A 14903-nucleotide genomic window follows, 5' to 3' on the forward strand; every position below is an offset into this window, starting at 1 on the left:
AATCGTGGTGGACCTGATTGGCCGCCCTTTGACAAACCATGACATCTTTAGATCACTTGGAGCTGCCAAAAGAGGAAATAAAACTCTTCACCGAGGACAGTCGTCAATCCTGAGTCATTTATTGATTTCATCTCTATAAAAGGGAAACGGATTCAATATTTTCATCTGTTGGCATTCAACACAACTCGAGCAACAATGGAGTCTGCAACTTCTCACGAACTTCAAGTCGTACGGTCTGGCGGGGACGAGACGAGGCAAGATGATGGAACCACGACTATCGATGCATTGCCACCGACCGACCGAGGCCGCGGAGCCTATGTCGCTCTTGCTTGCTGCACCATAGCACAAGCGCCCATCTGGGGTAGGCCTGCCTGTCGAGGAATCATTTTCTCAAGCTGACACGAGATCATGGCAGGATATTCAGTCTCGTTTGGAATCTTCCAAGAGTACTACACCTCACACGGAAACCTCCGCACTTCACCAAGCGGAATCGCATCCATCGGCGCCTCCCAAACAGGAATCATGTACCTCATGATGCCCTTGGCCTTTATCGCTCTCAACCGGTATCCTCGTCTTCGAAGGTGGTGCGGCCCGCTTGGACTTTTCGTCACCATCGTCAGCTTGACGACTTCGGCTTTTGTCAAGGATGTCGCAGGACTTATTGCCACGCAGGGAGTTCTATACGCCATTGGATGCAGCCTCCTGTTCAGCCCGATCTCCCTCTACATGGACGAATGGTTCGTGGAGCGCAAGGGCTTCGCGTACGGCGTCATGTGGGCAGGAAAATCTTCCGTGGGCGTCGCCATGCCCTTCCTGTTCAGCGCTTTACTACAGAGATTCGGACTCAGGGCGACCCTACTGTCTTGGACAATCGCGTCCATCGCAATGACTCTTCCGACTCTCTTCTTCCTTAAGCCTCGCGTCGATCTAAGCCGCGACTCACGACCACGACCGATCAGTTTCGCCTTTTTTGGATTCGGTTCTTTCTGGATGCTTCAGATTGGCATTATCGTGCAGTCTTTAGGATACTTGATGCCGAGTACATACTTGGCCAGCTACGCCAACGCAATCGGATTCTCGTCGGTTACGGGTCCTATCCTACTGGCTTTGTTTTCGCTTGCTTCGGTACCCGGATCTTTGATCCACGGAATGCTGGGCGATAAGATTTCCGCAGCCAAGGTGATCCTCGTATCATCCCTGGGAAGCGCACTTCCGGTCTTCCTCCTCTGGGGCTTGAGCCGTCACCTCAGCACCATGGTGCTGTTTGTGATCCTCTACGGTTTCTTCGCTGGAGGCTTCAGCGCGACATGGTCAGGAGCTCTGCAGGAAATCAAAGGAGACGATGCAACAATCGATACATCACTGGTATTTGGAATGCTTCTGGGTGGCCGAGGTCTTGGGTTTGTTGTCGCTGGCCCTGTCAGCGGTGCTCTTGTCTCTGCTGGGAGCTCCATCTCCACAGGCGATGCTCTTGGGTATGCGACAAAGTACGGACCCATGATTCTTTGTACAGGCGTTACTGCTCTTATGGGAGCTTGGGCGCCTCTTTGCAAGATTGCCAAGTCTATCGGGTCGAGGGGGATTGAAGTCTGGACTCGGGTGGCTGTGTGAGGGAGTGGCTATTCTGGCTCGGTTGCAAGCATTTGGTTCATCGGCAAGATTTGCAAGTATGCAGGAGGTGAGTGAGTTAGTGGTAATATATTGGAACAAAGGACATACGGGGTAGAGAGAACAGGGGGCAGGTTGTGGGACATCAACAGATGACGAGTTGTGCGTTGGAGATTGCCAGATGTTCAAGGTTGATAACCATAAAATATTTTGCCCCCTTGGGGCTTATTTACTTCTTCTCTATCAATACCTGGCCGTTCACCAGCCCAAACGTCGCATCATCCGTGTCGGCCCAGTCCTGCCAAGCCTGTGCCATCTCGTCAAGTTCACTCTCTGTCGCGATACCTAACTCGAGAGATTTACGACGCGTATGACCCCCAATCAAGCGCTCCCTCATAGATTCAGCTGGCAAACGTCAGTGAATTGTCACGATAACCTTGAGCAGAAGCACTCACCCCAGACTCTTCTATCCTCGGGATCACTGTAGCACCACGTGCCGAAGCTTGCCGTGATGTCTTGACGGGCCACGCCGGCCTTAAGAGCCCACGATACAAGTTGACGCCCTCCTTTATCCTGTCCGCCATTTGCTACTAGCACTCTGATCTGATTCTCGTGGAATTTGAGCAGACCCGGGATCTCCGGCCAGAAACACCACATGTGCATGTCGCTCTCCCGTAGGGAAATCACGCCTCCGGGCTTTGTCACTCGAATCATCTCTTGAATGGCTTCGGTTGGGGTATCTAGGTGACAGAGGACTTGGTGCGCATGCGTCACGTCAAAGGTCGAGTCGGAGAAGGGCAGCTCAAAGACGTCTGCGCGCTTGAACTCGATGTTGGTGACACCCTGAGAATCAGCGAACTCCTTCGCGCGCACGAGAATCTCATCGGATATGTCAGTAGCAGTGACATGCCCATCGGGTATGTATCTCGCTAGTGACGTCGAGATGGTGCCAGAGCCAGCGCCGACATCCAACAGCTTGAGATTGGGGTTGTCTTTCGCCATGGACTGCAGCTTGGGCAGCAGATGGCTGCTGCTGTTCTCAGCTGTTCTCCATTCGTGATGCCTGACCTGGCCGTATCCCGGGCCGTACTTGTTGTGTCCCGAAGTTGCCATGGTTGCTGGTGATTGAGGCTGTTGGTGATGGTGTTTCATGGAGATAAAGGCCGGAGTTTAGAGGTGGGCTCTCCGCACAGCATGATATCATATCGCATGATGTGAGATCAGATGGAGGTGCAATCACTTTGGTCGCTACATGAGCAATAGAGAAGCGAAGGTTTCAATTCAATTCTTTGCAAGATAGAGAGCAGCTGAATTGAGTTTATCGTTATTAAGGTATCTGGCGTACAAAGCAATCCTCCCAGGATCTTGATTCAGTGATGGCGATCTGGAAAAGTGACAGAATCCAGCCCAGCCCAGGCACCTGGAAAGGACGGAATTAATCCCGGCATCCTGCAAACAATGGCGATCCTCGGTCCATTAATCCGGACCGACGAAGCAAAAAAAGTCCCGTTATTGGCTTCCGCGGACCGACCATGGGAGCATCATTTCCCCGTGGGGTCTGAGGGGAAGATCGTCCTGTGATGCTGCTTTCTTGATGAGCTTCCTCTTTTGAACGTGGTAGATTGTCAAAGCGGGCGCCAAACAGGAGGCTGCATTTTGTGGCTTTTTGGAGACGGGGCATGGGAATGTTGCATGGATGTCCTTGAATGATGACCCGTGCTGTGATGACGGAGGATGAATGGTGGGATTGACGGATGAAACATTTATTCATGGTAGGAAAAAGGCATCAAGACGTGACTGCTAACCGTCAAGATTCTGCTTGTTCATCGATTGAACATCTTGGCATCCATGGAATTGGAGAAGAAGAGGGGAGAGCGAGCAGAGCCGCCATCCCCCAAGATGACGCCCAAGACGGCACCTCGGTTGTGGCGCCGATCCTGCCTTGGCGGAGATTTGATGTCGACCACACTCGCTCTCTACCTCTACCTAAAGCTGACAAGGATCTTGTCTTTTGCTTCAAAATGTCAAGAGTAATACAACGTAGTAACAGACGATATCCTTATCAGTCTCCAGGCTGACTCAAAGACGAAAAGAAAAAAGCAGAATCCTTTTAATGAGCGACATCGGTCAACTTCCTCCACAACCAACTCCGTACTATTGCCCAAATCAAACTTTTCTTCCCCACGGGTCCCGCAAAGAGTCAAGGTTAAAGAGACCACGAGCCCATGCTTTGCGGGGACCGCGTCCAATCCCAATCGAGGCATGAGGAGGCAATAGTTTATGTTGCACTCGACAAAGATTCCACTGCAACCCCCGACCTCGGCTCCGTGAGATGGATCTGATCCATGTATCCACAGGGTGATGGGATATTACCAACGAGGAGAAAGAATGGCAACGAGGAGGAAAGAGTGTGACTCGCGCACTCCGTGTAACCAACGACGGACTGGCTCCGAGACATGAACAGGGTTTTGCAATAAATATGTTGCCGATCCCCTCTTACTCTCCCCTCTAAAAGCTGCACCTTTACCACCTGTCGATCTCTTTCTTCTCCCCAACTCGCCAATTGCCCAAAAACAAGCCTTCCAAAAGGACAAGCAATGGCTCTCGTCGGCGAGGAAAAGCCTTCAGGCACTGACTCGCCCGTGTCTTTTGACCCCGAGCGCAATGGAGGAACCACCGACAGCGTCGAGCTCGTCTGCCCTCCTGGCACGACTGATCGCAAGCTCATGACCAAGATTGACCTCCATGTCATTCCCTTTCTCTGCATCATGTACCTGCTCGCCTTTCTGGGTATGTAAATCGCTTCATTTTTGACAGAAGACAGCTAACAAATGGTAGACCGCGTCAACATCGCCAACGCCGACGTCTACGGCCTCTCGGTCGAGCTTGGGCTCGAAAAGACACAGTACAACAACGCCCTCGTCGTCTTCTTCGTGCCCTACATCCTGTTCGAGATCCCTTCAAACATTCTGCTCAAGCGCTTCAAGCCCCACGTCTGGCTGAGCCTCAACATGTTCCTGTTTGGTCTCACCACCCTTCTACAGGGCCTGGTCCAGAACTACAGCGGCTTGATTGCGACGCGCTTCTTCCTTGGTCTTTTTGAGACGGGCATGTTCCCTGGAGGTATGTCAAGCTGAGCGCACTCAATTTTAGACTCTTGGCTTACATCATTCAGCCTTCTACCTCATCGGCATGTGGTACCGACGTCACGAAGCCCAGCGCCGATACTCCTTCTTCTTCAACAGCACCACCCTCGCCGGCGCATTCGGTGGTCTTCTCGCCGCCGCCATCGGCAAGATGAGCGGCATGAGGGGCTACGCCGGCTGGCGCTGGATCTTTATCCTCGAGGGCGCCCTGACCGTCTTTGCCAGCTTCTTCTTCTACTTCCTCCTACCCGACTTCCCCGAGGAGGCCAAGTGGTTGACCCCCGAAGAGAGAGACTATGTCACCGCGAGGCTCAAGGCCGATCAGGGTAGCTCTGGCGCTGAGCGCAAGACGACGTTTGGCGATGTTCTCAACATCCTCAAAGACTACAAGATCATCCTCGGAGGGTTCATGTACTTTGGTCTCATCGTCCCCGCATACGGTTACGCCTACTTTGCGCCCGGCATCATCAAGACGTTCGGCTACAGCCCTGTGCAGACACAGCTTCACAGTGTTCCCCCGTGGGCCGTCGCATTCGGCTTCTCCATGATGATCGCCTTCATCTCGGACAAGATTCGACACCGCGCGGCGTTTGCCATCTTTGCCATCCTCGTCGCCATCTCGGGCTTCGCCATCTTGCTCGGCGTGCACGACAACACCAAAGTCCAATACGCGGCGCTCTTCCTCGTCGCCATGGGCGCGTACACGGCCATGCCCATCATCGTATGCTGGTTCAACATGAACCTCGGCGGCCATAGACGACGATCGATCGGAAGTGCGTGGCAGGTCGGATTCGGCAACATTGGTGGTATCATCGCCGTGTTTGCCTTCCTCAAGAAGGATGCGCCCAAGTTTATTCCTGGTTATTCCATCTCCATCGCCTTTACTATCTTGTCCATCATTGCGTGCATCACCTATGGCATCGTGGTGTTTACCGAGAACAAGAGGAGGGATCGGAATCCGCCACAGGAGGAGCTGTCGGAGGAGGAAAAGACTGAGCTTGGTGATAATGCGCCGACGTACAGATATCTGCTGTAGATACGATACCCAAGATGTTGGACTTGTCTAATATGAATGAACGATATATGATTCAGTCTGAGCTCACCTTGACAATTCCGTGCTCTACACAACCACCACTGATATATCCTCCTCCTCATGACGAACTACAAATCTTTCCAAACTCAATTGCCGCCCGGTATCGCCGAGCTCTGATAAACCTGATTGCGATCCACCTCGAAATCTCGTAACGAACCCCCTGGATTGCTCCACCACCAAAGCTAAACCTGTCAAACTGGTTTCGTCCCAGAGATAAAGACCCGCCCAGACGGGGCTTCTTCTGCTTTGAGTCGCCTTTGATAGGCGGTGACGCAGGAACAAGAACCAAGTTTTGCAGGTTTTGAAGACCTTCATTGGGCGGTTTGCATCTTGGCGACCGATCGTCCCATCTTGACAGATGCAGGCCTTAAAACCCGGGCTTGCTCCCCAGGGGATGGGATCCCGGACCAGCTGAACCGAGCTGATGAAACGAGTTTCTGTTTGAGCGACGAAGCTCGCCGTTCTCTTCATCCTATTCAACCACCATGAAGACAACCGTCGCTCTCCCCTTGGTCCTCGCGGCCACCGCTCAAGGCCATGCAGCACGCGACACAGACTGCAAGGATGTCCACATCTTCCTCGCCAAGGGAAACAACGAGCCTTATCCGGGACGCCAGGGAAAGCTTGCCGGCGTAATCTGCTCCGGCCTAGATAGCTGCGACTACGAGGACATTCAGTTCTACAACCCCCTCGAGGCGCCATATTGCGGCTCGGTCTTTGAGGGCGCCAAGAATGGTATCCAGCAGATCACGGCGTACAACAAAAAATGTCCCGACTCGAAGCTCGTGGTGAGCGGCTATTCGCAGGGTGGTCACGTCGTTGGCGATATCCTCGGTGGTGGAGGCGGCGTCTTTTTTCAAGACTGTGTACAGGAGCCTAACAAGGGCTTGGATCCCAAGACTCGTCCAGCCAACAAGAGTAGGCATCCCATCCTGAACATGATTCCCTGGGTACTGACAAGCCATTTCCAGTCGTCGCCGCCATGATCTTTGGAGACACGCGCCACACAGCAAACCAGCCCTACAATGTCCTCAGCGGCGCCGGCAAGGACGGTCTCTTTCCACGTCCTGGCGACCAGCTTGCCAATCTAGCCAAGTACGGTGATGTGCTACACAACTACTGCGTTGATACGGACCCCATCTGCGCCCAGGGAGACGTGGTAGAGACACACTTGAACTACTTTGACGTGTTTACCGACGAGGTTGCGGGATGGGTCAAGGAGAGGGTTAATGCCGCCGAGGATGATGATGGAAAGGGCTCTTCGACTGCTACCAGCACCAAGACTAGAGCGACTACTACGACAACTGCAAAGAGCGAGACGACCACCGATCATACGACCAAGATATCGACCAAGGATTCCAAGACCACAACTACAGCCACGACCGAGAGCGAGGAGACCTTCAGTGCCACCAAGACGAAGACCGAGTCCGACGCAGAGACAACTACCACGGAGGATGCCACGGAGGATGCCACCTCGACTGCTGAGACCTCGACTACTGAGGCCTCGACGGTTGAGACCTCGGGCGCGGACAGCTCTGACTCCGAGACTGCCGCCGCATCATCAAGTAATGACGCTGCGGCACCATCGGCGGCTGATAATGCCGCTGGTTCAACGACCGCTCATATTGGAGGCATCTTGATAGGACTGGCCGCTGTCCTAGCCATCTAAGATCAATCGATGTCTACTTTAATATGCGAGATGTGATGAATACCCATATCATCTAAGCTAATGAGCCTACGTCGACTAATGGGGTGGGCTGTTTGTGCCTTTACGTTCATATAATCACAATAGAGATGCGAGATTAGGGTATAGACGATCATATTACTGGAAAAGAACTACTTAGACACTCGAAAAACTTATGAAATCCCCAAGGAGCGACATGATCCAAATACTCGGACAAAATAATCGTACAGCAAGAAACCACATTTCGTAATGACAGACGTAACCGCTCATACACCACCTGATCTTCGTTCAGTACACCAGCCACCATTGGTTCGCCGTGTGCACGACATCCAGCCCGTTTTGCGGTCTGTGCTGGCCCGATCTTCTCCTCCAGGTCGAGCTGCTCTGCTTCGCGTTGCTCTGGACTCGCCAGTCGCTGGGAGGTATGTACTTCCCCCCCTCGATGCTCTTGTCCTGCGCGCTGCCGCACCACTTCTCGAACGCCGGGAGACCCAAACCCAGGCCATTGTTCAGACGGTCGTGGACCTCGCGGAACTCCATCGCCGGCTTGGTCCAGCCCTGGAGCTGATGGTGCGAGGCCTTTAGTAGCTCGAGATGCAGCTTGGCCTCGGTGATGAGCCTCTGACGGTCCGGGTACGCCTCACCAAACTCGTTTCCGTGACAGCATGAGCCCATCTCGCGCAGGATAGATTCGTGTATTGACATGGCGCTGGCTGTGCGACCGCATGAAGTATACAGACCAGCAAGGAGACGAGAAAAGGCAAGAGTCTCGAGGTCGAGACGACCTCTGCTGCGTCGCAGGTTGTAGCAGAGCAGCTCGGCCGTGTCAATAGCACCAGAGACATCTCCGCGAGCGTACTTGACGTGAATGAGAAGCTTGCCAATGTCCAGGACAGTGGTAGGAGACCAACCACCAGATCGCTGCATCTGCTCGCGTGAGCGCCACAGACGGGAGAGCAGACTCTCGAGCTCGTCCCAGTTGCGCTGAGCACCAAGAAGACGAATAAGACCAGAGACATCCTCGAAGCGCAGGCTGACGAAGTCGATCGCAGCAGCACGGAACGCAGCAAGCACCTCGGCCATGATCTCTCGAGACGTTGTCAGCAGGTCATTGCGCATCTTCTCATCCTTAGCACCAGGGTGCGGCACATCGATGCCAGCGAGGAACTCGGCGAGCTTGTAGCCAAACTGGATGCAGCTGTGGCGCTGGTAGAGCTTCTGGCCCTGCGCGAAGCGGAACACGATCCGGCCGAGCTGGTTGGCGCAGTGGAAGTCGTTGGCCTCAAGCAGAGTCTTGACCCTGGCGCTTCCGGCCTTGACGGCGAGGGGGGAAAAGTCGATCTTGGTGGCCTTGCGGTCCTTGCCGAGCTCGGAGAGAAGGGCGAGGTAAAAGAGACGAACGTCCTCGTCGCTGGCGCCCTTGAAGTACAGGTTGTACTCGGTCTTGAACTGCTGGAATAGCCTCTTGTCGAGGATGGCCAGGAGCTGGACGCGCTGGTGCTCCTCCCAGAAGCAGCGAAGCTTGGCACCACACTCGAGGATGATCTCAATGTTCTTCTCGTGGGTAATTACACGAGAGTACTCCTCGTACAACAAGGACTCAAACATAATGGACGCCATGATTTCCGAGTAAGTGATGGCGCAGTCTTTGCTGCAGAGGCCGTGCTCAAAGGCGCTCAGGAAGACAAACACCAGCTTGCTCACGTGGATGTCGAGCTTGAGCGTGATATCGCTGCACGGCATGCCCTCGCGGAAGATGATGAGGTGTCGCAGCTGGTGGAGGAGCTCGTGGCCCTGCTTTGTGAGGTTGACGCTCACGTAGATGGAAGCTAGCGAGATGGCGGCGTTGAAAAGAGTCGTGGTGACAGTCAGAGTAGTGATGATCTCAATGACAGAAACCTCGAGAAGCTTGATCATCTTGGTGTGGGTCTCCTTGGTGTTGCACTTGTGGTACAGAATGACAACGTCTCTGAGCTGACGGAGCGTCTCCTCGTGCCAGCATCCGAGTGTGAGCTTGAGATGCTCGTAGGTCTCGATGCTGATCAGGATAGCCCGATCCAGGGGAATCTTCTTGGTCTCCCTGCCCGAGGTGATGATTGTCACGTACAGCTTGGAGAGGCGCTTCTTGACAGTGTGCACCGTAGTCTCGGTGACAACAGTCGTGGTGGTCTTGGTAGTTGTCGTCTTCTTGATGACCTCCTCATAGATGTCGACAGCCTCGTGCTCATGCTTCTCACTCTTCTCGCACATCTTGGCAAAGGCAATCAAGGCCACAAAAAAGCCGTGAGAATCCTTTCCACAGACAGTAGTCACAACTTCCTTATACTCGACCGAGATCTTGTAGAGAACAGAGAACTCGACCTTGATGTGAATCTCGAGCACGTACGTGTACCTCTCGTAGATCTCGGTGATGAGCTCCTCAGTCACGACGAGGCCTCCACGGTGGTGGATGACGGTCTGCCACATGAGGGCGGAAATATCTCGCAGCTCAACCCACATGTGGCGGTGGTAGTAGTGGCGGAGAAGATACTGAGCAGCCTCGAAGGCATCGTGGTGGCAGTGCTTGATGTCCTTGTTAAGGATGGTGACAATCTCACGATAGTAGATGTAAGCATCCTTGTGTCCGATCAGCTTGCAGTGGTAGCCCAACGAGTACAAGGTCTTGATGGTCAGGTGATGGCTGTGGCCCAGCTTCTTCTTGTATCGATCCAAAATCGAGATGTAAAGCTCGATGATCTTCTCGTGGCGGTGGTGCTCCTCGTAAAATTCGACGAGAACGCGAAGAGACTCGTGAAGGCGCTCATCCTCCAGAGACAGAGAAGCCAAGCAAGCGTAGTAGATGCGCAGGTGGATATGCTCAGCCTTCTCAAAGAAGCCTTGATAGTGGTAGCACCTGGCAAGGCGTCGAGCCACGAGGATGCATTCTCGGGAAGAGTGCTCGTGGAGAGTAATCTTGGTATCGGTGCTCAAGATGGCCTTCCAGGTGATCTCAAGAGTTCGCTTGATGATGGTCTCAGCCTCAGACCACTTCTGATGCTCAAAGTATGTGCCAATCAGGGCCATGCAGGCAGAGAAGAAGCTGCGGTCAACCTTGGTCTTCTTGCAGCGCTCATAATGAGTCTCGTAGATCTCCTTGACCACAGTCTCTGTCACCTCAGTCGTGGTCGTGGTGGTTGTCTTCTTGGTGATGGTTGTCTCGGTCACTTCCTCAACAACCTCAGTGATAAGAACAGTAGTGCGACGAGCTTCCTCGTTCTCGGTCTTGCCGTTCTTCTTGAACCAGCCCCAGACCTTGGTCAGGATGGAGAGCGTGATGCTAAAGAGACTGAAGCTCCTGCAGGTCTTGCCAAGTTCTCTGATCCAGACGATGAGGGTCTCTTCCTCACAGTGGTAGTGCTCATACTCTGCCCAGAGGCAGATGAGGATGTTGGTCGCCTCTTCAGTGCGCTTCACCTCACGGAGGAACCTGACGTACTCGAGGGCGATCTGAATCTTGGCAACATGCACCTCAATGCTGGCCTTGACTCGGCCGATGATGGAGATGCGTCTCCAGAGGCTGATGAACAGTCTCTCGGCCAGGTAGATCTCGCCGCAGGAGTAGTAGGACCTGGCCAGCTTGATCATCATGGAGATGCAGAGATGGTCGTGGATTTCAAGATCCTCACTGGTCTCAAAGATGAACTCTTCAAGCTGTCCAATCTCCTTTCCACCTTTTTCGCCCTTGAGGACGATGTCCAATGTGCCAAAGAAGGCGCCAATGCGACCAGCTTCGGGAGACTTCTTGCCATAGCGGACAACGATGATCTCGTAGAGCTCCTTGTACACAACGGTGGCGCGCCACTCTTCCTTGATACAGATGTACAGCTTGGCGAGCTTCTCGTGCCAGGTGATGACCTCGTCGCTCGACGGGCCATACTTGTGCTTGCAAATCGTGATCCACACCCGAATCATCTCTTCACGGTAGGTCACAATCTCGGTGCGTTCGGTAATGACAATGGTCTCGGTGTAGGTCAGGAACAGATGAGTGCAAGAGCTGACAATAACGCTCGTCTTGGACAGGATGATCCCTCCCAGCTTGGCAGCGCGGTAGAAGAATCGTGCTCCAATGATGGAAGAATCAGCTGCTGTCGAGTACTTGACGTGAACATGACCAAGAGTGATGAGATTCTGCAGGACAGTAACATGCTCCTTGCCAAAGCAGGTCTCTCGGATGCGGAGAGTAAGCTCATGAAGCTCAATGGCATCCTGGTGGCCGTGGTATCTGCGCCAACATGGTCGCTCCAAAAGAGCAAACATGACAGAATCGGGGAAGATGTCACGGAATCCTTTAGGCAGGCTGATCTCGCCATTGGAAACGACAAAGCCAGCCTGTCTGAAGTGGACAACCCAGTTCTGCATGACATAGCCCATCAAATGGTGTCGACGGAGTACAGCATCAACAGCCGAGTCCTCAAGCTCCTCAACGAGAAGCTCATGGTCGCCGCCGAGGGTAAGACGCGCATAGAGCAGCATCCTAAGAGTCAGCTGCATGTGGGCATCCTTGTGGGATAGCAGCGACTTTCCGAGAAGGCTCTTCATGTATGACTGGACATACGAGTTGCGGAAGTGAAGACGGCCACCGCGGATGATGAGCAGGTCACTGCAATGCTCGGTCACAAACTTGGAGATGTTGAAGGCAGTGGCACTAATGGCCTTTTTGTGAAGGTCTGTAGAAAAAAGCTCAGCAGCCTCCTCAACAGCGAAGGGGGTCTCCGTGATGAGCATGAAGGACAGGAGGTGCTGCAACATCTCGTTCTTCTGAAGATCCAAGCGGTCCACAGCGATGCGAATCACATCAGAGAGCTCGGAGCTGACGCCCTTGCTCCTGGCACGGAACGTATCGCAAGAGTTCTCTCGGTTCAGAAGACGGCCAACATAGAAGGCCCAGAGGAAGTTGCCCTTGGACTTGTTTACCAAGCTCTCAATGATTTGCTCACGTTCCCGGACGTCCAGGTCGCGGTAGTGAATAGACTTCGACAAGGTCTGCTTAAGGTGAGACTCGATGTCTACGTGAACCTCCTTCTGGGTGATCTCGAAGAGCTTGGAGCCATCCTTGAGGGCAGCGACGGGTCGGGAGAAGGTAATGACATGCGTGCGCGAGAGGTCGGCGACACATCGTCGAAGAGCTTGGTGGAACTCCTTGACGTTCTTCTCGGACATCTCATCGCAGCCATCAGTCAAGAGGACAATGGAAGTCTCTGCGCGCTCAGCAGCCAGCAGCCCAGTGCGCAGGGTATCCCAAAGAGTGGCCTCAAGGTTTCCATCATTCGAAGTCTTGGAGTAGACCTCAAAAGCCTGGACAAGTCGCTCATAGAGAGCAACATCGCCCACGCTGCGTTCGAGCAGCTGAAAGAGGAAGCTCTTGACACAAGCAAGGGGTGTTGCCTCCTTAGGCGAGTCCCAGGGGAAGTTGTAGCTGAGGACAGTGTAGAATCTGTGGTCAAGGGGACGGGCAAGTCTCTCGCCAACCCACTCAGCGAGCACACTCTTTCCGCGACCTGCAGAGCCAGTGATGTTGAGGAACTTGTCGTTGCTTCCAAGGAAGTGGACAAGACGCTCCTTGATCCAGTTGCAGGTATCCTCGGAGCGGTCAAGGTGCTCGTAAACCTCATCGTAGAGAGAGTTTCTGACTGAGGACTTGGTCGATGGCTGAAGTCGTCGGCGGACAGACTTGAGGCTGATAGAGAAGCCCTTGTTGCCGAGCTTATAAGACCAGATACGGTCGCAGAGTGTCTCCTTGGCTTGCCAGATCTCATCAATCTGCTTGCCAAAGGCGGCGTCAAGGTTAATTGAGATGGTTGAGCCAGGCTTCAGGCTGCTGATTCTCTGCTTGTAGTGGCTGGCAATAGAGCCGACGAGATAGACGAGATCGCAAAAGATATTGGCGGCAGCCTCCTTGATGTGAGATGGCATGTACTCCAGCTCATGGATCCGAGCGACGCCGGAAAGGAGCATGGCCAGCTCGTACAGAGCCATGAATGTGGGAACGAGGGCTCTGGCCTGGTTGTGGCCAATCTGAGTAACAGTTAGCATGATGTTCAGGTTGATCTCGAGCATAGGGTTTACAAACCTCGAGGAGAACTTGGCAACTGGCCAAGGCAGCCGATACAGAGGCATGGCCGCCATGGACAAACTTCTCAATCTTTTGGCCAAAAGTGTAGACCTGAAGGCCAAAGAACTGAGCTGTGCTGAGAACTGTATCCCAGTCGCTACCCCGTCGGGGCATGTGGATCAGACGCTCATCCGAAATGTATTGGAGATAGTCCCTTATATCCATTTCGGTGACAAAGGTCTCGTCATAGTCATCGAGGCGGACTATCAATTTCTTGACTGTCCTTGTAACTTCGGTCAACCGCTCGAAGTGCTCGAGCTTGCTGGTCGAAGTCCTTGTTGTAACCGTGCCATTGGATTTGGCGATAATCTTGGTAGGTGTGGCCATGGTCGAATTCTTGATGACCTCGACCTCGGGGGAGGCTCGGTCGGATGCCACGGTGGTTCGGTCACTCTCATTGTCGGAGTTTTGCGTCTCGGTGACGGCTATAGACACATCGGATTGATGCCTGTCCTTTCCCAAGGAGGGAAGGGAGTCCTTGATACCTTGCTTGAGGGCGTCCATTGTGTTTCGTGATGAGGAAGAGTTCTCCTGTGCGTCAGATCGGAGAGAGGAAGAAGACGAGGAGTGGCGTTTTCTTCTGGCTACAGGAGGGATTGGACGTTAAATAAGGCTCTTGAAGGACAGAGGAGGGACCACTTTGAGTTGGAAGGGACATGCAGTGTTGGAGTGGCGGAGGGACTAGGGAAGCTTGTACAGAGTATAGGTTGTGTGATTTACAAGAAAGGCGTACCGTCAAAAGATTTTCGTAATCCCAACATCCCGATTGAGGGTTGGGAAGGTGAAGCAAGCCGAGAGAAGGAGCTCTGAAGTCTAGAACTAAGAACCCAAACTGCTTGAGGAGACGATGCGCTTTATACCACCACCTTCTTCACCCGTTCACTTTCCTTGATGTAACGTGCATTCTCAGCTATCCCTCAAGTATTTGCTTGGCTGAGCTGGTTGTCACAAAATCGGGTCACTAGCTTCATCATGGCCATACACGGCACGGAGCTGAACCACCAAGAGGCATACGCGCAATCGGCTTCAAGCAGGGAGGGGAGCTCCAAGGTAGATGGAGGGGGGGTAGCTGCGGGACTTTTGCGTGGTGTAAAGGTCTCGTTCGGGAACAGCGGCTGCTCAATTCTCGATATCCCGCGTGAGTGAGTTTGCCGTGGCTGGGCTGGATTCAGAAGATCCCAGACGGTGGCGGTTATAAAGTGACTATCACTTAGATACGCG

At 53.4% G+C, this 14903-nt stretch overlaps 5 protein-coding genes across 5 annotated transcripts; 3 read left to right on the forward strand and 2 right to left on the reverse strand.

The window, feature by feature from the left end:
- Positions 1–195: 195 nt before the first annotated feature.
- LRP88_01283 (major facilitator superfamily domain-containing protein) lies at positions 196–1611 on the forward strand (the record flags this gene model as incomplete). The annotated part of the gene is made up of 2 exons (XM_083237973.1): positions 196–361; positions 416–1611. The coding sequence occupies 2 exons, from the start codon at positions 196–198 to the stop codon at positions 1609–1611; spliced, it is 1362 nt and encodes a 453-aa protein (XP_083106478.1).
- Positions 1612–1837: 226 nt separating this feature from the next.
- LRP88_01284 (S-adenosyl-L-methionine-dependent methyltransferase) lies at positions 1838–2721 on the reverse strand (the record flags this gene model as incomplete). Its single annotated transcript, XM_083237974.1, has 2 exons — positions 1838–2013; positions 2064–2721. The coding sequence occupies 2 exons, from the start codon at positions 2719–2721 to the stop codon at positions 1838–1840; spliced, it is 834 nt and encodes a 277-aa protein (XP_083106479.1).
- A 1484-nt stretch (positions 2722–4205) lies between these two features.
- Positions 4206–5790, forward strand: LRP88_01285 (major facilitator superfamily domain-containing protein; the record flags this gene model as incomplete). Its single annotated transcript, XM_083237975.1, has 3 exons — positions 4206–4398; positions 4447–4731; positions 4784–5790. 3 exons carry the CDS (start codon positions 4206–4208, stop codon positions 5788–5790), a joined length of 1485 nt encoding a protein of 494 aa, XP_083106480.1.
- Positions 5791–6332: 542 nt separating this feature from the next.
- LRP88_01286 (Alpha/Beta hydrolase protein) lies at positions 6333–7516 on the forward strand (the record flags this gene model as incomplete). The annotated part of the gene is made up of 2 exons (XM_083237976.1): positions 6333–6765; positions 6819–7516. 2 exons carry the CDS (start codon positions 6333–6335, stop codon positions 7514–7516), a joined length of 1131 nt encoding a protein of 376 aa, XP_083106481.1.
- A 303-nt stretch (positions 7517–7819) lies between these two features.
- On the reverse strand, positions 7820–14186 carry LRP88_01287 (tetratricopeptide repeat protein; the record flags this gene model as incomplete). The annotated part of the gene is made up of 2 exons (XM_083237977.1): positions 7820–13585; positions 13641–14186. The coding sequence occupies 2 exons, from the start codon at positions 14184–14186 to the stop codon at positions 7820–7822; spliced, it is 6312 nt and encodes a 2103-aa protein (XP_083106482.1).
- Positions 14187–14903: the final 717 nt, after the last annotated feature.

Source organism: Fusarium phalaenopsidis, assembly GCF_050370095.1.
Source record: "Fusarium phalaenopsidis strain FUZ10S chromosome Unknown contig_32278, whole genome shotgun sequence".
NCBI classification, from domain to species: Eukaryota; Fungi; Ascomycota; class Sordariomycetes; order Hypocreales; family Nectriaceae; genus Fusarium; species Fusarium phalaenopsidis.